The sequence below is a fragment of the Poecilia mexicana genome, unplaced genomic scaffold, assembly GCF_051168715.1.
Source record: "Poecilia mexicana isolate PSO_F unplaced genomic scaffold, ASM5116871v1 scaffold_4, whole genome shotgun sequence".
NCBI lineage: Eukaryota > Metazoa > Chordata > Actinopteri > Cyprinodontiformes > Poeciliidae > Poecilia > Poecilia mexicana.
In genome coordinates this window covers 8,898,643-8,923,632 of record NW_028263373.1, presented here as the reverse complement: position 1 = coordinate 8,923,632, position 24,990 = coordinate 8,898,643, and the positions used below count along the sequence as shown (strand labels likewise).

The window sequence follows — 24,990 nt, the reverse complement described above, 5'->3', positions numbered from 1 at the left end:
CTCTAAAGATTTGCACAACCACATTTCTTTTCCTTCACAGCGCAGTTGAGCCACTGATGATATATAGAAACATCTGTGTAGATGTTGGGTGTATTTGTCCAGAATGTCCCACGAGGAGGACGTCCCAGGGCAGAACTGACTCCATAGACAATATAAACAGTATAATACTCTTGTTAAATATATACTTATATGTTTCTGTTGTTGAGAAAATAAATTTAAACTAAGCTAGTTTTAAAACTTAACTTGTCTTGATTCAAATGCCCTAATTGTGGTTTTGAAATTAGTGATGTATTCTGGCCTATTGACCTTTATGTTACTTGTAGTTACAGCAGATGGTTTGCTAGGATCGTTTGGACTGCCTTTTGTTTGTGTGGGAAAACAATACAGGAGAAGTTGTAGCTTTTCACACTCATCTGTGAAAGGCCGTAAACACGGCAGGGGTTTCTGGCTTCAGATAGAGGGTCAGAGATAGCTCCTGGATTGGATGAGCAAAGATACGCCTTATTTGAATAAATTAAAGAAAAGAACATAAAACTTTCTACACAGAAGTAACAAATCAGATTTTGCTCTTGCAACTTCTCCAAAGACGTCTTTGCTTTTTGTTTGTCGTTTCCATCTTTTGTCTTTTTCTCTCTCAGGTAAATTCATGTGCTGTTTGTGATCTGAGGTTTCTGATGTTTTGTGATTTGTTTGTCTGGTGATAGTATGCATCTGTCTTGAATAAATGCTGATTATTGTGACACTGTTATCTCTGCGTGATCTCAGTCTTTGCGCACAGCATTTTTCTGAACCCAGGCATAGGGAGGATATAACGAGTCAAAGGTTTTTTAAAGTTCAAGAATTTTTCCTCTCAACACTGTTGAGAAATAAAAAAAAAAATCTCACTTTTAGCAATTAATTTCATTTTGCTTTGCTTTATTTCATAATTCTGTAGAAAACCAGAAGTTGACAAAGGCAATGAAATGAGATGAACAACTTTCTGAGCAAGAAGACCTTCTGTAATAAGTTTGCTACACACATTTCTTCATTTTCATAACGTTGTTGATCCACAGAAGATATTTGGATATGTCTGTGTGGACGTTGGGTACATCTGGGTAGTTGCAGTTTTTATGTTTGTTGAATGACACGACACCCACAGCTACCCCGTCACACACCAGTGGACCACCGGAATCACCCTGTAATAATACTACCAAGTTTTAGTTTTGAATTGACCAAATTATTTTGTTGCATGTAAAAGGTTAACATGACTTACTTGACAAAATCCTTTGTCCGTGCCATATCCACCAGCACAGATCACATTGGAAGGTAGGCCACCCCATTTCTCCCAGCAGAGTTGTGGATTTAAGATCGACACATTCACCTCTCTCAGGTCATCCACCATATGATGGCTGGTTCCAGTTTTACCCCATCCAGCTACAGAGCAGATCTGACCGTCTCTAAGGTTTGCATTGGAAGACGTTGGAAGTGGAATTATTTTCACCCTGTTATTTAGTGGAGCTTTCTCAGATAACTGAAGATGGACAAAAAGACAAATATTAATGCAGCTATTTTTTAAATAATTTGACTAAAAATAAAATAATTAAAAATTATTTTTCTCATCTGTAACTCCATACTGGTAAATAGCATGTACTTGTGTAATGTTTAAAATAATCTAGAGAACTCCAAAATTCTTCTCTCTACATTCAGAGTGTCATAATTTTCTTCAAAACATCTGCACAATTGATGAACGGAGACTGAACTTTCACAATTAAAAATTTGCACATCTGGGTGTGCTGTGGTGACACAGGGGTTACACACAACCCATGTATGGAGGCCTCAGTTCTCGACGCAGCTGTCGCAGGTTTGATTCCAGCCCTGGTGACCTTTGCCGCATGTCTTTCCCCCATCTCTCATTACCAACTTTCCTGTCAATTAACTATCAAATAAAGGCCACTAGAGCCAATAAAACCTTTAAAAATATTTTTTTGCACACCTTGATCTTCTACTATCTGTTCCTAAGAGCAAAGATTTAAATGGTGATTGAATTGTGTAAGTAGCTAAACTTCTCTAAACACTACAATGGCACTCTTCCTCCTTTGTTTTGCTCCAGAATATTTACACATGCTAAATAAATATTCATAAGAACATTTAGTACGTCTATAACGTATTAGTCTAAAATGTTAAAATTAGTTATAATGGTGTAATCATATTAGATTATTATTTTTTGTTTACCATTATTTATAAAGGTGACATCACTGCAATCTTTTATGTGGGTTGATATAAAAGTCAATATGGGATTTGGGAAAAATTATAAAAAATATCAATACTCGTCTGTAACTCCATATAGCTGCTGCTTGCTACTACAACTGCTAGCGATAATAATTTTGTTGCTGATTATATTTATGGTGCAGTACAACTGATTTATGCTGGATCGTAATACGTTTGTACATAAGTAAAATGTAAGAAAAACACTTTTAACACAAGTGTGACAATATTAATAACTGATTAGTTTCTCCACAGTAACCATACTGAAACGTGTGTTATGGACCTTTCATGAACACATACTTACTTTAAGCACCATGATGTCATTGCCAAGTCCAACTTTTTGGAAAGTTGGGAATTCGCAGCTGTACTGAATGTTTCTTTTTTTTACATTTGAACTTTTGATATTATGATTTCCCAGGACAACCAGATCGGGTTTACTGAAAGCATTAACAGTAAAGAGGTTATTACATACATTTGCAACAAATGAACTCTACTGTTAGTGGGATGCAACAATAGAACAAGGAGTCAGACTCACGGCTTATTGCAGTGAGCAGCAGTGACCACAAAGTCCTCACTGATCAGAAATCCTCCACATACATGTTTTCCATTGCTCTGCACTGAGACCATGTACTCCATTGAGTTTACAGGAGCCTTTTCCCCATTTATGATGTGACTTCCATGAACTAAAGAGGAAGATAAAGGACAAAACCAGTTCAGAGGCCTGCTTTAGTTATTTATGGATAAAAATATGTGGACTTCTCACCTGTTTGGCAGAGAAATGTCAGCACCAGGAGACGCTGGACTTCCTTCAGTCTGAACATGATGCCAGTCAAGCTTTTTCTAGCTGTGCCGTAGTTTGTCAAGCTGACCTTTTTATATCGTAGTTTCCTTTCCTTGCACGTGCTATTATCTATGGGAATCTATATTAGCTTCACATCTTACCACATCCCCCTTAAAAGCACACTGTAGCTCGACAACGAGAATTATCTTTTACAATCTTTGAATACTCAGAAGTCAATGTACTACGAACATGAGAAACGTTTCTTGCCAGCCTTCTCCACATTTTTAAGCATCACAATGCTTTAATGTCATTGCCTATCCCTTTTAGGTTGTACTTTCATTTTTCTTGTTCACATGTTTATAAATGCCACCAAGTTAAAGTGATGTCATTTGAAAATCTATAGTTTTTCATTGAAATGCAACACAATTTTCATCAGATACAGTTTGTTCACTCAGTTGTACACATTGCCAGTAGTGGGTGGTGCTATAGCTATGTTTAGTCACTTACTATAAGAGAGTAACTTTCTGAAAACAATGTACTAACAAAAGTACTTTTACTGCACCAATTTTTTTTCCTTCAACTTGAAAACGATTACTTATGAAGAAAATTCATTCTTATGTGACTACAATTGCTGGCTACTCCACTAGAAATTATAGTTGACTTTTTAACCAAAAATTGCAGCATACAGAAGCATTTAATTGTTTCTAGAGATTCTCCCGGTCTGTCTATAAGACAGGCAAACAAAACAGAAAACAGTACATATTGTCACTGGAACTACTTTTCAATATTCCAACTTGCATACATTACCCACTGTGGTTTAAAAGATTTTTTTATTTTTTTATATATCTAAAAAGAAGCAAACATTTCTTTTTGCTGGCTACAAGAAAGTAACCTTGTTTATGGAAATAATTTGACATCTTTCTCTGAAAAACATTGCTTTTTTTTCTTCTTTCACTCAGTGTATCAATATAGCCTGGTTCCCACGTGAAAACAAGTTTTAACTCCGTATTTGACCTCCAGCTCTGAATTGTCCATCCCTCTCACACTCATACAACTTAGCTTTTATCCAGAACTTTATCAAGCTTAGATAAGAAACTGCAGCTTGTTATACACATGCAAAAATATATCGGAAAGTCAAGTCATAATATAATTTAAATTTAGATTCAAAAAAGCAATGTGAAATTATTGTTTTCCTGTCACACCTTCCTTAATCTGTTCGTCTACCATATCTTATTGTGCACAGGTTCCTGTTCCTGTTTGCTCTCACCATCTTACTTTTTAACATTTTGGAAGATTTTGATTGCATTTTTTTGGATGAAAACAATGAAAAAGATTCGAGGTTCTGTTACTGAGTGATAGATGCCATATCCACCAGCACTGACTGCGCTGGGAGAATTATCATAATTACATATTCATCTGTTCAACACTGAGGGAATGACATGAGAAATGGACATTATGTACAGGAGATTATGTAACTACCCTGTCAACTGCAACAGACACATTACACTGGTAAAAATATAATTTCATTTCGCACTGATCTTGCGTTTTCTATGCCTTTAAATCATTGAACAGTCAAAGACTGCACAACAGAAACACTTACTCAATTCTTAACTGATAAATGGTGATACTTTGTTAAAGGTTACAAATGTGGTCCAGGGTGGGAAGGCTATGTCATGAACTCATGATTCATTACTGATCACAAAACATACCCACACTGCTCATTCTTTCTAAAGCCTAACATCAGACATAATGTCGTCTCAGCAGTGCGGTTAATCGTACTTCTCTTGCTTAAACGGTAAAGTTTTTTTTTTTTTTTGCGTGTGCTTTTTGCTTCTTGGTGTAAGATAATGTAAATGTAAATATGTTTATTCATTTGTACCTATGTATGTGTGTATTTACTGCTGGTTGACTATGAATTGCACCGTAATGGAGCTGTAGTTTTAAAGTTTAGACAAATATTGTTTTGTTTATCAGGCAAATTTAACCATTTCATTTTCCTTGCTGAGGTAAAGTAATTATTTGTTGCATCTTGCATTGTCAAAGTGATGACATTCGTACATGTCTCTCTTTTGTTTGAAAAATAGATTAAATGTCTTGTCTATTTTTATTTTGTCTGCATTTCTTTTTCAATCTCACTCCCATGGACTTAAAAATATTCAAAAGGCAAATACTAGGACAAGAGTTTATTCAACATCTTGAGATTAAAGCGGCACATTAGCAAAACTGCCACAATTTCTGCTTCAATGTACAGTGACAGTGGAAAAAAAAAAGAATTATGGACATTTCTTTTCATTCACAACTTTGTTGAGCCAATGAAGATATTTAGAAATATCCGTGTAGACGTTGGGTAAATCCGGGTAGTCACAGTTGAAGCCTCTGTTGAATGACACAACACCAACAGCTCTCCCATTGCACACCAGAGGGCCACCGGAATCACCCTGCAAAGATCAAGGATTTAACGTTTGACATTTATCACAATGTTTAGACTATTATTTCTGATCAAAATACAAGAAGCAGACCTGACAAAATCCTTTACTTATTCCATATCCACCAGCACAGATCACATTGTGAGGAAGGAGATTGCCCCATTGCTCCTGGCAGAATTGTTGGTTTATGATTGCCACGTTCACCATTCTCAGGTCATCACTATGATCAGTTTGCTCAGTTTTACCCCATCCAGCCACAGAGCATTCTTGATTATCTCTTAAGGAACTCTCAGAAAAAGGAAGGTGAATTGTTTTCACGCCATTGTTTAGAAGAACTTTCTCAGACAGCTGAAAAGACACAAAAAAGGAACATTAAGACTTTTTAACCTGTTTTTTTGGCAAATCCAGAGATATTTGTGCTTTGCTCAGCATACTTACTCGAAGAATCATGATGTCTTTGCCATGTCCTGGGTCCTCGTACCCCTGGGGCTTGCATGTGGAATTGATGCTCACTTTTTTTATCTTTGAACTCTTGAGGTTGTGGTCTCCCAGAAGAACGTATTTCAGTTGACTGAAATTTTTGTAATTAAAAGTTTATTTCAAAACCAGTTTTGGCTCAACAGTCAAGCAGAAAATACAAACAGAAGAATAAAGAAAACTCACTTTTCACCACAGTGTGCTGCAGTGACCACATATTCCTCATTGAGCAGGAATCCTCCACATTCGTGACCTACATTGCTTTGCACTGAGACCATGTACTGCATCGAGTCCTCTTGGACTTTTTTCCCATGTATAATCCTATTCCCATAGACTGTGAAAATATTCAAGAGGCAAAGATTAGGATGAGGCTTTATTCAGCATCTTAAGATTAGATGTCAAGCCAAAGTCTCTTACCAGCTTGTCCGAGACATGACAGAATGCTGAGCAGCAGGAAATAACCCATGCTCTTCATCATGTCAGCCAATAAGGCGTTAGGTTTTTGGAAGGTGAAGTTGCTGCTTTTATGCAAAAGTTTGTGCCTAATGTTTGCATATCTGAGGCAATCTTTACACCACATCCCCTTTCAGAATACGCTAACAAGTTTGTAACTGTGTAGTACTTTGTGATATTTGAACTTCTGTCAGTCTGATGTAAATCAGTTAATTGTCTTGAGGATTTCTCACGTTTGGTCACGTTGATTCGCCTCCTGTCCTGTCTTTTATGCTTTGTTCTACTTAGTTTTGATATTGCGTATTTGGACTTTTAGATGATTATTTCCAATTCCAAACCATTTTTACTCCACAGACTTTCTCTCTGTACACCCTGTCTGAACTAGCTTGACCATCTTTTTTTTTTTTCCTGCTTCTTCACTATTGGCCCGGCTTTTTGCGTTAAAATGTCAAAAATGTCCTGATTATGATTATTATTATTTTTTTAATACCAATCCATGTAATTTGAGAATAGACACCAGGCGATGCTGAGTTACAGTCCAATAATGTTTTTAAATGAATAAACTCAGAATTCTGAATCTTTATTTTGCTGTGAAAGAACGCCACATTTTATTAGTGTTTTAGCTCACCTCTTTTCAATGATGCTCTTGACATGAGCGGCCTTGATGACCACAAGACGACTTAAATGAAGGTCGTGCCTGCAAGACTTTTGTAATATGTTTTAGGAAATCTCTGCTGTTTTGTTAATTAAAGGCTTTTTAACAGCTACTGATAAAAATGAAAGTTTACCTACACTTTATTAGAGCATTTTCTGTTCACTTAAGCAATTTAAATTCAGGATGCTAATTGTTAGCTTCTCGGTATTCCAACTACTGACCTTTTTATGCCTTCCAGCAGCTCACAAAGCTTAGCTAATAGCTGTTTTTCTGTTTGATGAGCAATGCTTCAATGCTAGATTTTTTAAATAATTATTTACACTGTCAAAAAGCATCTTGCAAGTCTTTACACCATGATCAGTCTGGATAATGCTACAAAAGATGACATCTTAGCTCTGCAGCCACGGCTTGAACGCTGGTATCGGTTCATCTTTACATGCAGACTGCAAAGCAATATCTGACAGGAAGCTTATTTTAGCACAGCTCTCTGATCTTCTTTTGTGATGCATTGACAAAAAGAGCTAAGCAAAGTAAAAAAGGGACAGCTAATAGTGCTGCTGTTGATTTGTTAACTGATAAATTCATAATTCATTTGTATGTCATGCTTTCATACTCAGTGCATAAAAAGTTAAGCACAACAGTTTTTTATGAAAAAATCTGTCAAGATTACGCCTACTCTGAATCTACGACAAAGACTTATTTACTTAATATTCAAATTCAGTAAGTCTGTTCAATTCTTATTTCCTTGTTAGTTCTATTTTTACGCATACCTTAATTTCTGGACTAATTTATTGTGGCATAGCACTTCAGTCTCCATTTTAGAAAATGCCCACAATAATGCTGTGGATACATAAAAATGTGTTTTTTCTGCATGGAATTGTTTGGTTGTTACCAACATATTATGAGAATTTCAGGTCCAGCCTGATTAGAAGTAAATTTACTGAGAAAAGCGTATGTAATATGTATTTTCTTTGATACATTAACTTCACTATATGCTCAAACTACATCGCCAAGTGCATAAACCACATAGACCAAGCTTCCGGCATCTTAATTCCAGCAAATAAAAAAAAAAAAAAGAAATATCACTGGTAGAACATTCTGAGGTCTGGTTATATATGTTCTTGAGCAGATTATCGAAAGTTGATCAAAATCACCCATATGGTAATCTCTTGGTTAACCAAAAGTTCTAAACAACTTACATTTTTTTTTCCAAGTGAGTGATATGGGTTTATTCAAATCTAACCACAGTGCACCAAAAAACACACCTGTGAAACATGGAGTCGTGGAAGTGTAAATGTTTGTTTTCTGTTCACTGAAACTATAACAAGCTTCAAGTTGTAAAACTTTCACATTTTCTATGATGCAACTTGCTTCACATGAGACAGAATCTAATTTTGTTGTTCTTGCATTTAAAATCTAGACTTCGAGCACCTTCTCAATACCAACCATAAGATGGCATAAAATAAAATTATACCAACTGGAAAATCGCCATTCTTATTAAGTATAAATCTAATTCCTTATGTGTTTTAGTAGAAACCACCAATATGAAACCCAGCAGAGCTTTTAAGACATTTTATTTAATCTTCTATTAAAGGAAAAAAGAAACACTCATGCATTATAAAACATGTATCCATGCTGTAAAGCTCTTATTTTACTTGAGAATCTTTTTAAAGTAAAATGGCTGCCAATACATGGCATCTGTTTAGATGTTAAGCACGTTTGAGTAGCCACAGTTTTTCTCCATGTTGCAAGTCACAACACGGATTTCCACTTTTTTAAAGATCCACCTGAATCAGAAGAAAACAAAGTTCATCGGGTTCATGTGTTCGTTAAAACTTTACAGAAGTTGTTGCTTTGTGTACAAATACAGATACGTCTGCAGCTTTAAATAGCCCACAAAATCTGAGCAGAAAGACGACTCTGCTATGTCTTTCAGTTTCACCTGAGCCCTTTCTGGCTGGAGTCGGCTGCACTCTCTTTAGTTGCACTTTCAAGAAAAACACGACGAGGACTTTAATAAATAAAACAGTCAAATCTATCAATGACGTTCAAATCAAATCATTGAACGTCATTGACAGTCAATCTTTATAGGGTTGTGCATCTTCAACAAGGATTGTCAAATTAATGAAGACGTCATTTAATTTGAACTAGATGTACGTTATAAAACATTTATGTACTGTAATTCCATAAAACTCACTGTTTATTACAGTGTGCAGCCATGGCCACATAAATGAGGGGTATTATGTACTTTTCAGCTATGTAGTGCCACTTTACATCACAATCAAGTAACTATGTTACCTTCAGTTGTTATAAAATATTGAATATATCAAACATAACTTCAAATTGCTACTGATCTCAGTCCCTCTGCTGGTGCTGCAAAAAAAGATGTTCTGACGAATAATTACTAGATTTCACAATGTCAGTGTTTTGTCAGAAAATGACAGAAGTGTGAGAAGATGAAGACGCATTAAGTCCTGCAGCGTCATCATCAATTTATCATTATACTGATGCATTATCAGAGGGTTGAAAAGTTATATAAATTATTAACGTGCGTCATTACAGACCCTCTCTGTGATCACTGTGTACTTGTGGTCTGAGTAAATGTGGTGTAGGGTAAACGGATGTGGGCGGTTATGGTTAAAAACACATATAACAGGAAAACTTAACTCATTACTCGCTATGTTACTTTGCCCTTTTTTTTTTTTTTTTACCTTTGCATGGAATGTTTTCTCTCTCCAAAACTTCTTGCACGTCTATTGAATAAAATTATGGTCCTCCATGTCCAGCTTTCTTTTCTTTTTCTTTTTTTTTTTTGCGGTGATGTTGCATCAAAGCCAAACAAAACCATTGTGCTGCATTGCCTTGACTTTGTATTTTTGAAGCCTTTGCACTAGCTAAGCTCAAACTTTACCACTTGCTAAAGCTTTTTTAAAATCTTCTATTCATTATCGCTGTTTGCAATGACATCACAAAACGTACAGATCGGTCGACTGGAAAGAAACGAGTACAACCATGTAGTAATATCCAAGAAAACAAGTATTAAAAGTAGTAATCGAGAGAACAGTGGATGGTTTTCAAAGAAAATGTGATATTTGATCAATGCACTTTATCCATAAAAATCCATACCAAACATTTGATACACTCAGATCTGCCTTTTGTTCTCAATGAAGCTGACCTGTTGAGTAACAAATGTGTCGGTGGCCTGCACATTGGAAAACATGGATTTTTATTACTGGCAAAGTAAATCTTTTTTGTGGCTGTCTTTTCATTTGAAAATCTGCAACTTGTCATTAAACTACATCAGAGTAAACGTGTATTCAATGCGCCTAAAATGAAAAATTCACTCTTACTGACTGTGTTTCATTTTTTTGGCAATTTAACTTTATGGACTAATGCAACATGCTAGTTGTCCAAAGAAGGACTCTTCATGTATTAATGAACATCACAGCCAACCCTGGAAATCTTTTACATGAGATTGAGCAAAGTGTTTTCAGTCAGAGGCCTACGTTTCACCGCTGCGGTATTGATCACTGCAGTAGATTCTTTCTATCCACAATCATCCCCTAAGAACAACAACTTCTTGAAAAATTGCAATGACTTCAACTTCCCCCATTGGGATTAATCAATAATTTATGAACCCCATACTTTTTTAATACCACCAGACTGTCTTCACCTCCTGTTTACTAATGCCTATTGGTAAAATATGTTTTCCATCTACTATCTTTGTCTCTGATTGCCATAGTTGGTCATATTCCAGAAATGTAATTTTCTCTCGAAAAAGCCCAAACTTTGTGGCATTTCTATAGTAGCAGCTTCTGGTTACCGCTCTATTTTTTAAGCTCTCCAGAACAATAGAGAGGTCATTGGCTGACGTATTGTTGCAACACGGTGTACCTGCCACCTAAACTCTGAAGCACCATTATGACTCATTCTGTCTTTTCTCTGAAAACAGATAAGGATCTCAGCAATGACCTACTTTTAGAAAACAGGCCGAATCTGTTTAAACCCTATGAAACTCTGGAACTAAGACAAATCAAATTGCATTTGCAGTCATGGGGCTGAGATAGCGATAAGACGGTTATGTAATTCTTCCAACATCGTAACTGTGTCCTTGTGAAATGAAATCTGCAAAACCAGCAGCAAACTACAGAGATGGATTTTTTTAAAGATAGATTCTGTTTAGTTATTACTACTTGTGCAGTTCTAACATGTTGTTGAAATCTGTCATCTTTTTATGAGGAAAAACGAAGAAATCCTCAATCAACTTGTACTAAAAATCTTCAGATTACAGAATCCAGTATTGCAATAAACATTATTAGCATTCCACATGTTCAAGAAAGACTTCTCTAAGATTTGTTACTGCTTTATAGCAAAACAGGATTTATGTTATTCTGGTAAAGTGACACTGGCAAAGGCTGCCGTCTGTATCAGTCCGTCTGCATCAGTCCGTCTGCATCAGTCCGTCTGTATCAGTCGGCCTGTGTCCGTCTTTCTAATCACTTCATCTGTATTTTGAAACAGCCACTAGACTGAAAAAAAGCACAAGATTAAGTATCTGCAGTGACTACAAAAGTAGCAGTGGCAAAAGTTTACTCCATCCTTGGCAGACTTAGTCTGATCTGGCAGCCTCACTAAGCGTAACTTTATTTCAGTAACTCAGACATTCATTTGACAAAACAAGCTTAGGAATGCCCTCTTGTGAAAGTGTAGATGAATGACAGCCACTGATGAAGCGCCACATATATCACATATGTTCATGTTTTGAGGTTTACTTTTTTTAATTTGTTGATATCCGCTCATCAAAGGTGGCACACATGCTTCAAACATGAGACAGATGGGGACTGAATAACACCTCTCTGTGTTCTGTAAGCAAAGTAAAGCTTTATCCTTTATGTGTGTTTTAGCAACTTTAGTACAAGAAAACATGCAAGTTTGCATACAACATCCCTGCAGGAGGACTTCATGTTTTTCTATTGTAATTTTTCATAATAATTTCCTTTTTAAAAAAAAAAAAAAAAAAAAACTTCAACATTTTAAAGTGTGATTGTATGTGCACATAAAAATAAAAAAATAAAAAAACAAAACAAAAAAAAAACGTGCAAAGTTTGAGACTTTCTGACAGTCTTATGCAGCTTTCTAGGTTCATCTTTGAAACTAAAGAATTAATTATACAAAACCAAATAACAGGCTGAAATCTGCTATTTAGAAAGCAAACCCAGGTCTTATGAGTCCAGATTAATATCAGCAAGTTTAGTTGTCATTGATGGCCTATAATGTAGCAAACTCAAATGTATATGTGCTACATGCAATGCTATTATTCATTGGAGTATTTATTGTGGAATGTGCTTTATGCCGGTGATAAGCTATTAGCAAATTAGCTTTTTAGTCTATCAACAGTTTACATTTTTTCCCAGTCAAATTTAAAGTGTTTACAAAAATATATTCCATTTCAAAGGTCTACATAAAATTTCCCATATCTGCTTTAGTAGAAATGAAACAACTCACAAGTTTTAAAACGTGTTTTATTGCCTTTCATCCTGTGATTAAAGACCAAACACAAACAGAAACAGAAACAGTAGAAGAAATATGTGCACGATGTGCTACATTTAACAGTGCTTTTGCTTGCGAATCTTTTTTATCCAGGACACGTATTTTGATACGTCTGTATAGACGTTAGGGATATCTGGGTCACATCTACTGCTGAAAGACACAACGCCTGCGGCTGTCGCTCCACACACTAGAGGTCCTCCTGAATCACCCTGTGCAGAAAGCAGAGCTTGATAAGTTTTTTTCTGTTATGTAACACTTGGCAGCAATACTTTTAGAGACATATGCACCTTGCAGAATCCTGCTTTTGCTTTATGTCCACCTGCACAGATCACATTGTTCGGAAGATCTTGCTTCAAAAATTTCCATTTAGCTTTGCATTGCTTCAGATTTGCTAAGGTCACGTCAGCCATTTCCAGCACATTGGAAATTTTACCACCATCTTTTGTGGAGCCCCAGCCAACGACGCGACACTTAGCGTTATCTTTCAGTTTCATCTCACCCTTCGGTATTTGGATCGGCTGCACTTTGTTGCTGAGTTGCACTTTCTTAGACAGCTTTTAGTGCAAGAAAAACACAATGAGAGTTTTAAAACATAAAGGTTTCAGAATATTCACTAAAATTTAAAAAGTAAGAAACAAACTTACTTTGAGAAGCATAATGTCATTGCCAGATTTAACACTGTCGAAATCTGGGTGCTTGCACCGGGTTACATTATATCTCATTGTGCCATCATCAACTTTCTTGAGGTTGTGAGTTCCAAGTACAACACTTGTAGGGTTACTAAATGGAAAAAAAAAAAAGATTTAGTCTTTAGTATTTTTTAAAAAAGCATTTACAAAATATCAAAGTTCTGTAAGCCTTTTAAAACTCACTTCTTATCACAGTGTGCAGCCGTAACTACAAAGTCTTCGCTGATGAGAAATCCCCCACATATATGCTGACCCCTGTCGTTCTGAACCGAAGCCATATAAAGCATCAAACGATCAGGTACTTTTTTGCCATTAACAATCTCAGTCCCATGAGCTGTAAAAGCAAGAATACGAATAAGCACAGGTTTCTATTTCAACAAAGAACAATAAATAGATCTTAATATATCACCTTTTTGTCCGAGGACTGCCAGGACAAGGAAGAGCATTAAGACCCGCCACATCGCCATCATTTTTATCATCACCCTCGTATATTGTCATCTGAGGATTTAAGTACTCTCTTATAACCAGCCTGTGGTTTTTATTGAACATGTCATTGAAGCCCACCCTCCCCCCTGTCCTATGTGTGATCATTGTGCACCTGTGGTCAGTAACCCAATGGTAGCTCGTCGGGTTAAAGTTACAGTAAACTGAACGTACGTGGTTCTTGCTGGAAAACTTGAAGCACATATGCTCTGTGCAGTTAGAGGGTGAGCTCAGCATAAGTTTTAAAAAGTAGATGACAAACTGAAACCACCGCCTGAGGTTTTGGGTCTAAAGGTCTCTCTTCACCGTTGCCCTTTGAGTACCTTGACGCAGTTGTTTTCGCACTCAGTGGAGCAAACAGTGAATCTGTGAAACACCTCTGTCATTTTTATAAGGTTACCATTCACAAAATACATTACACTATTTCTGTCCCAGCACAAATGGCATTCTCAATAAACCATTTTTTTTTATTTCCTTCTCACTGGGCCTCCTCAAAGCTGTCAGCTGAAGTGTGAAGTACCATTATGACTCATCAAGTCTCTTCTCTGAAATACAGATATGACTGTCAGGTAGTGATAGACATTTTGAAAAGGTATCTAATCTAATAGGGTCAGTTTAAATCATAGAAACTTCTAAAATTACATGAAACAACCATATGCATGAGAAGCACTTATGCTCAGCCATAGCGGGGATGTCTGCGTGTCAACAGGGTTCATCAGGCCTCGGTGAGAGCAAAGGTGCAGGATTATGGATTGGCACAAAGAAGCAATGGTAAAGCCACATTGTGAGATTTTGAACAGGCCTGTCTAAAGACTGTTCTTCCTCATTTCTCCCAGCAAAAGTATGCTTTAGCAGAAATAGCAGCCTTTCACAAAACCCGTTTGCTCAATTCAAACTTGCACCAAACTGAAAGAGAGCTCTCTCTGGATTGTCAGTAACACGTGTCATGAGTAATCAAATCATAAGCAGACAATCATCAATACCTCTTTCAGGCATGGATTCAAACAGAAAGCTCGGTATTAAGATCTGAAATACCATGAGCGAATTACTAAACTTGCGGAGTCACACAGACAGCTTAGAAGTAATCACTGTTCAGAAAGGGATTTATTTCTGATTCGTCTGGGTCACATCAGATGATATTTTTGAAGATTTCCTGAAAGCATTCTGACGAGATCAGTTCTGAAACAGCACATCACCTTTACAATGAGAATCAAACACAACTCCTGTTATCCTGTAATTTTAGTTACGGGATGCATATTCATACAGTCTGAGCGTAGCTTAATACTCTTTACACAAAAACACTTTTTAATGTTGATCGAGGCCAACAAGACACACGTAAATGTCTCAGTTACACCGAAGCGTTTTACATTTTTTAGCCTACACCAAATATTACGTGGCTTGCAAAGAATGCTGCTTTCACTTCTAATAAACATTTCAATTGACATTATTAACTTGCTGGACTTGTTTTTTTTTTCTTGCTATCATGTATGCATTTCCTTGTACTGAAAGATTATCTTGTGAGTGTCATCACATTAAACCACAAAGCACCGTGTTCTTTGAAACAAATCTACTGACAAAACTCAAAACCACAACCTATAATCTCTTGTACCTTGGCTTCCTGCTTCTGATTTGTTCTCACGGATGTGAAATGAAGTCAGCAATCGAACTCAGCATCAGTACCTCATCTTTGATGGTTTTCATCTTCAAAAATAAAGTGCATGCTCTGGTAAGGTTCCATTGAAGCACAGTATTTGGTTAGTTATTGTTTGCAAGATTTCCAATTTCCTCCATAAATGGAAATTATATTCTGTAAAAAAAAATATATAATCTGTGGAAGCCGCCTCAAGCAGAGACAGGTGGGCACTCACTCTTTTATGGACTCATAAAAGAGTCCATAGTGTGACGGACTTTGTGTTAATTTTATGAATTGGTATTCTACTTTTGAAGTCTTACGTCTTAAATTTTCCTGGTTTGCTTAGGCAATCAGTCTTGCTCCATTTGTACTCGGTGTTTACTCTTCTTCCGGTTTCTTCTTGTCTCTTACTCTGTTTCATTGTCAGTGAAAATCACCCTTGTGCTGCGTAATTTTATGTGTCAACTGCAGTTTTCTTGCTTCTGTGTTTGAATGACTGACTTCTGTTCAGTCATTCGTCCAATGACGCGCTCCCCCCTTCAAATTTCTAGTCTTCTACTCGTCTCCTTTCAGAAAACAACTTTTAAAACGTACTTCAGGTGCATCTATGGTGAACAAGTTACTTACAACCATCAAATCCTACCACATTTATGAAGAAATGAATTACAGACTATTGTGTAAGACTTTATTTGAAGGGGTGTGCATTACACTGTCATGACAGTGTCATGAACATGAAGGAGTCTTTATGAATGTTTATGGCTGTTGTCATGAAGTGTCATTCGGTAAATAATGACACTTTTTATGCAAAGTTGCATAAAAGTAAATAATGACTTCATTTCAACAGTCATAAACATTCATAAAGACTCCTTCATGTTCTGTCATATTTATGACACTGTCATGTCAGTCTTATGCACACCTCTTCAAACAAAGTGTTACTGAATACTGTTGAAAAGTTAATTTTATAACTTTTATAATTTTACATAGATGAATTACACAGAGATTGATGTTTTCAAGACCGTATTTCTTCTAATTATAATGATTTTCCGCTTACAGCACATGAAAAACACAACAGGTAAAATATATTATTTCAGAATAACAAACTATTTTAACTTTATTGTGAGCCTAAAAGTGTGGAATACCTCTTTAAAGGGTGCTAATTTCAAAAGGTATGCTAATGGAGCACAGATTATCTCTAATGCTCTCATCTTTATGGATTTCTTTTTTCACTTCTCGGGCTTCATGTATACATTTTTGTCCACTTTTTTACGTCCTTCAGGTTGCACCTATTCTGGCTCTTGCCTGCTATTGCATTTATGTCCTCAATTCTATAAATAGTTTAAGTAACCATTCAGATTTAAAGTTGAGCTTCAAAATTATTCCATGAATATTATTTTACCACACTTCACCAGATCAAACTTACAACAGAAAGTTTCTCATAGACGTGAAGTGACGGGGAAAAAGGAAGCAACGTTTTCAAACATTTAGCCTAATCTCCGGTGAAATCCTGGGAAGTCACTTGCCTTCACTACTCACCTAATAAGCAAATTATAGGAGGACCTATAATTGCACACAAAATCTAGACTCTTCTGGAAGAGCGACATGAAGAAGAACACTTTAACCTTGCCTCAAACCATGCATAGCATGCAACAAACATGATGCAAACGTGCAAGAATGTGCTGCAGTCGGAGAAGACCGAAACTGAACTCTGAGGTCTATTTAAAGCTTTATATGTGACTGAAAACTGACTCTGCATATCACTCTGCATATCACTCTGAATACACCTTACCCACTATGAAATTTAGTGGTCACATTGTTGCCTTTTTGAACAGAAGCTTTTCAGAGTTCATGAGAAGAAGGTAAGCTCTATAAAACCCCAGATTGGGACAGAGGTTCACCCTCCATGAGGATGATGATGATGATAAACCTACAGCCAGAGCTACAGTCGAATTATTGAAGCCAAAGCATATTAAAGTCTTAGAACTTCCAGACCTCAGTGAGAGTCTGGATACGTAAAGTTGAGAGAACTTCATCCTATAATATAATGGGTACTAGAGCATCTGTGAGCAACAGCACAAATCATACGCCATATCATTATTTCAGAAGCTCATTGGGTAAAAAAAAGAAAAGGAAAAAAAAACTTAAAATAAAAAATTGCCACAGCTGTATGCTCAACAGGTTTTGTATTTGTCGATGTTCTCAATTACTTCTGTTTTGGTAAAATGTCACAAGTTCCATCTCAGAAGAATATTAAGAAATTATGTTGTGCAAATGGGGAAGTAAAAAGGAGCACACAATGTATTGCATACTGTTACTCGAAATGCATCTATGACATCCTTTCCTTTTCCTTTTGCCTTCAACAATTTTGTAGCCTCTTTGTGTTGGAGCTGAGCAGACTGTCAAGCGAGGGCTTCCTTTTATGTCTCATGCACTTTCTGTCAGCGTCTACTTCTGCTTTTAGTGGGTGTTTGACTGGGTTTATTTGTTATAATCTATGTGTTGGTATGTTAAAAAAAATGATACCCACAAATCCACAAACCTGTATGTATTTTCCAAATACATATAATTAGATTTGCATGGTATACATGCAGAGTTATGCACAGCATTAACTTTTTCTTTGAAGTTTTATGGTTTTAATCCAAAGTCCTACAAGTAAATAAAATCTATATAAAACCACTTGACTGTGCAGTACGTGCTGTACCTGATAAGTAAGAAGCTGGAAGTGGAGATATCGGTAAAATGTTTATCTTTGAGTAGAACCAAGATGTGTGGTTGAGATTATGTATTGCTTTGCACAACATGTCTTCATTTTGTGGGTGTCTTATTCATCAACATTTCCCCCTCTTCCTGTGTTGCAGGTCTGGTGCACACTCTTGTTCACCAGTTGTTGTTTTTCTTATGTTTTAGACTTTGGACACAATTTAAAATATTTAAAGTTCAAAGGTAGGAAAAGTAAATAGCAATCCACATTTGCCATATGGTTTTGTGAAAACCATACCATGTTAAAACTATAGCATGTAACTTGTATATAAAACAGCTTTTTAACGTACTTGTTAAAACTGTTGCTATGTCCTGACAGTATAATATGAGACTGATAATGTCCTCCCTGCACTACTTTAGCAATTTGCAGAAATGCATCACTAGAGGTCAAAAACAACTAATCAGAGCAAGTAGGGAGGTCTTGGCGCTGTCAATCAAGCATATGTGCATGCTGCTCAATGGACTAATGGCCGAGAAGCAACTTACCATTGCAGGAAAACTGTTTACCTGCCGTCATTGGTGGTCATCCTACATAGCCTGAGCATTCATGACAGGCTCTGTTGGGGAGAGCCTCCATACACAAGCGTGATTGACAGCATGAAAGAAAATCTTCCACCTGGTTGTTTCTGATCGAGATGTGTATATCTACAGTTAGCACTGGGCAAGCTGGGAGGAGGTAGAGGAGTTCAGTTTCTTTCACCCAGTATCTTGCTTGTGCTATACTGTCACTATATATATATATAAATATATATATATATATTTAAATAAAAGTTACATACTACGTAGGGTGACCTATGCAAATCTGTTTGATTCATATCCCGCCCCACAGCTCAGTTTGGGATTTTTCCGATTAGACTGGAGATTTCTCCGGTAGGATTTCCACCGGGCCCGTCAGCGAACAGAAGGAAAAGTCGAGAGCGATGTCGTCGATTTACAATTGTGATCCACTGATAGTTTAGCAATGGCAGCGGAGGACTAAACGAAGCCGTTCAGGCTGTGTTGGCCACGCTTCCCAATATTGAATTGACATTAAAAGCCACCTTCCTCAGCTTGGCATTTCTCTACTCGCAGTGGAGGATGATTGTTTACATCTCAGGCAATTTCCGATAAGCGTCTGAGGGGGAAAATTTAAAACCTCAACAGTAAATCGTTCCTCAATAGCTGAGAGGTTTAGGGTTAGGCTCCTTTTTACCAGGCTACATAATACAACTTCAAAGTGGTGATGCAGGTGATAGAAAAGAGCTTTGAATGGGTTAATCCTCCAGATAGTTTGATTTGAACTGACTTAAATGACACTTTGAGCACATAAAAGTTTTTTTTTTCTAGCCATTTCTTGTTTCCATATTTTAATATTTAATTTAACTACAATGTCACGATAGAGAATTGTTTGAAAAATAGAGAAGCTCCTGGACTTTATACAGAAATGCCCAGACTGTTCATGAAGTAAAATATGACATCCTATGTTCTCTGACTTCTCTGAAATACTAGCTGCCATTATTTTTTTTAATACGTGCTAGAAAAAAAACAAAAAAAGACAGACTTTCACTTTTTGACCATCAGGGGGAGCCATTTGTCTGTCAGAGAAAAATCTCAAACCCAGCTGGGAAACAACAACATCTCTGTCTAAACTGCTTCATTTTAGATGATAATCTTTTTGAAAAATAACTTGAGAAATATCTTATAAACTATGAATTGCTCATTAATAAATTCAGTACATAAATTACAGCATGCAATATGCCTCAAGTTTCATGATTCTATGTCGACCTGTTTGAGAATGCAGTCAGTCAGTGATATGCAGGTGAAACAGAAGATGAGAGTGGAAGATTTCAGGAAATCAAAACACCTGAAAGCCAAATATGTATCTTTTATGTACTTTATATATTGTACTATGTAATAAAAAATGTTATGTCATTTTAAAGTTGCTTCAGTGGCAATATAGTTTGGACAGTATGCTGTGCTTTGCATTCAGTTCTCTTATGTGAGTTCTGAAGATTTTTTTTTACCTCCCTCATTCCTCCTCAAGGTACTTGGTGGTAAGATAAACTTGGGGTCAGCTTCCAGCTTTTGAATCATGCAAAGTGTTGTGGAAAAGGAACACAGTAGTAAAAATGTCAAAACATTTTTCCTAAACAACAAGAATATATCGCTAAAACTTTAGACATTTTTTTCAGACTTTTGCACGTTTTCTTGTAGACACTTCTTGACTCATGAAGTCAGTCACACAACTGCACTACTTGAAATGCACGTTGTTGTTTTCGCCTTTCCTATTTTCAAGAGAGAAAATGGACTGAATTTAATGACAACAGAGTCAGTCGTGTCAATAAATGTGCACACATTCATACACTGGAATGAAAATAAGTAGCTGAGTTTGGGTTAAGTGCCTTGCCCAAGAAGCTATAGATAACTAATTAAAGATTTCCTGTATATTCAAATATTATTTGAAAATAAAATATAAATGAAACAATTTTTCTGTTACATTTATTCTAATGAAAGGTAATACCTCAATTGCTGGCATCTGATTTTGTAAAGATTTCTTACCTCTGATTAGGTGTACTCAAATTAAGGTTGGATTTTCTTTTAGAAAACTGTTATGTCATACGCTGCTGTGACAGACAACACATATTTACAAGGTGAGCCAATGGCATAAGACTGGACTTCACCTACACACTCATTTAGAAGCAGAGGTCTTAAGTTTAGGTTCCTGAGTCGACAACCTGATGACAGAACAGGACGTTTGCTTATTGTCTGATTTTAATCCAACGAAAACCTTCACACCTGGTCTGTTTCAACCCCAACCACAGCATAATGCTCAGAACTCGACACTGTGTAGAAATGTCAAAGTGGACCGTCCACCTGTTGATCTTTGAAGTGAAGGCAAATATCACCGCGGTCGCAGTGACAAAACGCAGGATTGGTCTGGTTTTCACCGGCATAAAGAATTATTCACATAAAGCGGGGCTTAAGGGAGCAGGGCGGACAGGCTTTGGCACAGTTCTGGCTTTGTGCGATGCCGCTCTGCCTTTGGTCTTTTCCAGCTACTAATGGCCAAAGACAACCTCGCAATGATGACTGGGACGGTGGCCAACACCCGGCTGGCCTGCCTCAGCTGACCAAACAATATGGATGGAGTCCACTTGTGTTACTCCCATTCATTTGTTTTTTTTTTTTTATCGGCTAATCATCTTTCTGTCAAAACAAAAAGCTCAACCTGAAATATAAAAATGGTGACAATTCCCTAAATCTGGTGAGTTCCTGATAATAAACAGCTGACACCTGATGTTTACGTGGACTCGTTCAAAAAGGTAAAAGATTTTTGACTTGCTGTCTGTCAGAATAAACCTTTACTGTTTTTAATTGGTATTGTGAGAGAGAACATTTTTTTAAACTTTCTTCAGGTTTTGCGTATCCTTTCAAAAAGCATCTCACGACAGACATTTTGTACCCATTCCTTCGAACAGTACTGGTATAGCTGTCATGTTCGTAAGTCACCTTGGTGGCAGTAGCTCATCGGTCAGGGCTTTGTGTCGGCTACTCCGAAATATTGATTTTGTTGTCATCAGGCCAGTGTAGTTAAATTGGAGTTATGCACAGCAATGATGAAACATGACCAGTCTGTGTAAATATCTGGTTTCAAGTGCATTTTAATGTTTTATGTTTGCTTCAGAGGGATATGGAATTTGTTTCCACATGTCTATCGTATCCAGCTTGTTCTCAGCAACAAAGCACATACTCCTGGTTAAATTCTCTAATGTATCCTTCTTTTTACGACCAACCTTCCTCTTCACAAAATCACCTCTCCACTCATCCCTCCGCCTCAGTCCCCCAGCGTCTGGCACGACGGCAAGCATCCAGAGAATTTGCGACGTGGGGTTTGACCGGACGGCACCACACATACCTGCGTCACGGTGTGGCAGGGATTAGAGGGGGGGAAACGTGGTGCAGGTGCCACTCAGCAGCCCCATCTAAACTCCACTAAGTGGCCTCAGACATGAACACTAATCCACTCAGTGATGAGATGCCCTGAGGCTGCTGCAGAAGCTGGTAGCTCTGCCACCGCCTGCCAGCACTGTGCTCGGAGAGCCTCACAGCTTCGGTGCAAAAAAGTAATAAAAATATCGAACTCCGGAGGGAACGTTTGCTTTCATGAAATTGTATTTCCTTTGCGTGTGCTTCATGTGTGATGAATCAATTTGTTCATGTTTTCCCTCGCTTTTATGAAATAGTTTCTCCAGGGAGTCGGGACAGGAAAGTCTGTTTTGATTCTCACTGTGTGAAAGTGGAGAGATGCACAAAGACGTGAATGGAAGAACTATGTCGATTCTGCTGGATAACATTATATTTTAAGTTACTTATTGTGATCTTGAAGTAACTCCTTTAAAATAAAAACTTGAACCAGAACTGTGCGAACGTAATCATACCCCTTGATTTTATTTTATTTTTCATATTTTGTCATGTTGCAAAATGTGATTCGCCCTTAAACTGGTTGATTTGCTTTTGAGGCCGACAGCAGTATTGAAGAAGTCCTGGTTGTGTACAAAAATATCCTGTATTTTCAATATATCTGGACGATGGCAGTTCGACAGAAGCGTTTTCTTTCAAAGATAATTTAACAAACTTTATAGAAGAATGCGTATGATGAAACCAATCAGGAACTTCTGAACCATTACTCCAAATGGTATGTTTAGAATAAAATCGTCTCATGTAAAGGTGGTGGCTGCATTATGCTCAGGAGTGTTTTTTTGTTCGATGAAACTGGAGTCTTTGTCAAGCTGGATGAGGTTATGAATGGATCCAAAATCCAACATTTTCTAACCCTTACTTGAAAGCATTTTGCCAAAAATAGATATGTGCCGTTTTGACAGAAAACAATGTATTGTGAATGGGACCTAGTTAAGGTAAGGAGGACAATGTTCCCTTTATTCTTATATTTTGTGCTTTTTTGCTTTTGGGTTTTTTGAGTTTGTACTTTTTTAAAAAACTATTTTAAAAATAAAACACAGCATTGCAAACAGCTCTATCAGCTCTCTACTAATGTTTTAGTTCCCACTGTATCATCTCCAAAAAGATACATCATTTTTTTTACCTGAACTCGATCAAAGTGTGACTTAATAACCATATATGCACACATACTCAAAAACTCACATGCCCACTCATCCTTGGCGCACCCTTCAGCCCATCTATTCAGCGTTATAGCTCGGGCTGTTTTTGTAACAAAACAAGCTCTAATCCTAAATTCAGGGAGCCATGAATGTGCCTCAACAAATGGCAGACAAATGAGAAGGATTAGCAAGGGCCTGTGAAAGAGTGAAAGGTTTGCCATTGATCTACGGTGGTCCCGTTCTCTTTCAGGGCCACTCGGTTTGAAAACCCCACTGAGTAAGAGCATACAGGGCCACTCCAGAGCCCCCTAGGCCACCGAGAGACACACAACAGCCACAATTAGTCTCAGGAGCTGTAATAGCAATTCAATAAGCGCTTTAAAATTGTGCCTTAGTCTGTCAGACACCACCACCCCCCTCATCACAACCCCTCCCATCTCTTCCATTTTCATCTACATACATAAGATTGGTATTATGAGTGGTGAGGGGCTCTCTCCTTTATTTTTTTTTTCCTTTCCCACCCACCACAGTTCTTTTCAGCCGCTGTGAGAGAAAAATGACCACACAGGGTTTCAAAGGTTTCAGAGGCTGCGGTTTGTTGTCGCTGAAGCAGCATGACTTGTGCCCCTGTAGATTTTGGCGGAGGCCTTCGAAATGGGTTTCAATTATTACTTTCTTCTGTCACTCGGCTGCAAAACGAAGGTTAAAGCATTCAGAGTATCCTTTTCTATAAAGGGGTGCTTTAGGTGATTTGTATAGAATTATTCATGTGGAGTTTTGATGAAAACGGGTTTTCTTGAAGATGGGGAACCTTCTCCTGTGCATGTACGTGCAGACGTATGAAGCCTGTCTTGCAGCTTGCCAGGTGCCATCTTTCAAAGCTTTAACCCAATCGGCGCATGCTGCGTAAACACCTGTGACATGAACGCGACAGAGAAAAGGTGCATCGGCCTCAGCGCCCTGTTTTTGGGGGCATTCCTTTTGTATTCAGCACAGTGTTTAGGGTTTCTCCTTATGCCCCCAGATCAAAGACCAAAGCCTTTGATGAGGACTTCCAAAGAATCTTTGCCAAAGAGCATAACACTGACAGGACAGTGGTAGAGCAATGATAATCACAGCTCCCATTTGCTATGCCTGTAGTTGGCACCAAAAGTCAGTCGCATTCTCAGGACAAAAAGAGAGAGGGGAAGTTGGTGAATGGTTTAAAAGGGAGGGAGAGAGAAAGAGCAGGGCAAAAAGAATGAGGACAATGGCAAAGAGGAGAACCGGTTCAAAGTACAAGCAGAAAATGAGATTACGTTGCACAATGCAGGTTTTAGTATGTATCTGCAACGCCTCGTTATACATTTCTCTCCAGAGGTATGGAGATAGACTTTGTTTTCACGTAGAAGCTAAAACCTTTTAAATTTACTGTAATTGTATGTCAAAAGAACTATGGGCAAGTTTATATGCATTAATAACTATAATATTAAGTAAGACGGTCCACAGATATCAGCAGAAGTTTGAGCATATTCTCCACAACCAGAAACAGATGATCACTTTTCTTTTGACCTAAAGACAATGAAGATATCTTAGTGGTAAAACATTTTTTTTTTTTTTTGCAGACTCTTAAAATAGGCCACAAGCTATACTGTGGATTATTATGATTGGCTTACAGGTTGGTCTTCACTCACCCCAAGCAGGTATTGTTGACTCTCCCTTCTGCTCGGTGAGAAGACCGTGGGATGTCCTACGCCGTTGGAT

The 24,990-nt window shown here is 37.4% G+C and overlaps 3 protein-coding genes across 3 annotated transcripts; all 3 read right to left on the bottom strand.

The window, feature by feature from the left end:
* Positions 1-716: 716 nt before the first annotated feature.
* LOC106924203 (duodenase-1-like) lies at positions 717-3,157 on the bottom strand. The gene is made up of 5 exons (XM_014997781.2): positions 3,008-3,157; positions 2,780-2,927; positions 2,549-2,681; positions 1,253-1,510; positions 717-1,175 (listed from the first exon to the last, which is right to left on the bottom strand). Exons 1-5 carry the CDS (start codon positions 3,063-3,065, stop codon positions 1,011-1,013), a joined length of 762 nt encoding a protein of 253 aa, XP_014853267.2. The 5' UTR covers positions 3,066-3,157; the 3' UTR covers positions 717-1,010.
* Positions 3,158-5,193: 2,036 nt separating this feature from the next.
* On the bottom strand, positions 5,194-6,523 carry LOC106924206 (mast cell protease 1A-like). Its single transcript, XM_014997785.2, has 5 exons — positions 6,346-6,523; positions 6,115-6,262; positions 5,890-6,022; positions 5,545-5,799; positions 5,194-5,463 (listed from the first exon to the last, which is right to left on the bottom strand). The coding sequence occupies exons 1-5, from the start codon at positions 6,506-6,508 to the stop codon at positions 5,299-5,301; spliced, it is 864 nt and encodes a 287-aa protein (XP_014853271.2). The 5' UTR covers positions 6,509-6,523; the 3' UTR covers positions 5,194-5,298.
* Positions 6,524-12,540: 6,017 nt separating this feature from the next.
* Positions 12,541-13,801, bottom strand: LOC106924207 (granzyme B(G,H)-like). Its single transcript, XM_014997786.2, has 5 exons — positions 13,685-13,801; positions 13,459-13,609; positions 13,231-13,366; positions 12,874-13,140; positions 12,541-12,795 (listed from the first exon to the last, which is right to left on the bottom strand). Exons 1-5 carry the CDS (start codon positions 13,752-13,754, stop codon positions 12,643-12,645), a joined length of 777 nt encoding a protein of 258 aa, XP_014853272.2. The 5' UTR covers positions 13,755-13,801; the 3' UTR covers positions 12,541-12,642.
* Positions 13,802-24,990: the final 11,189 nt, after the last annotated feature.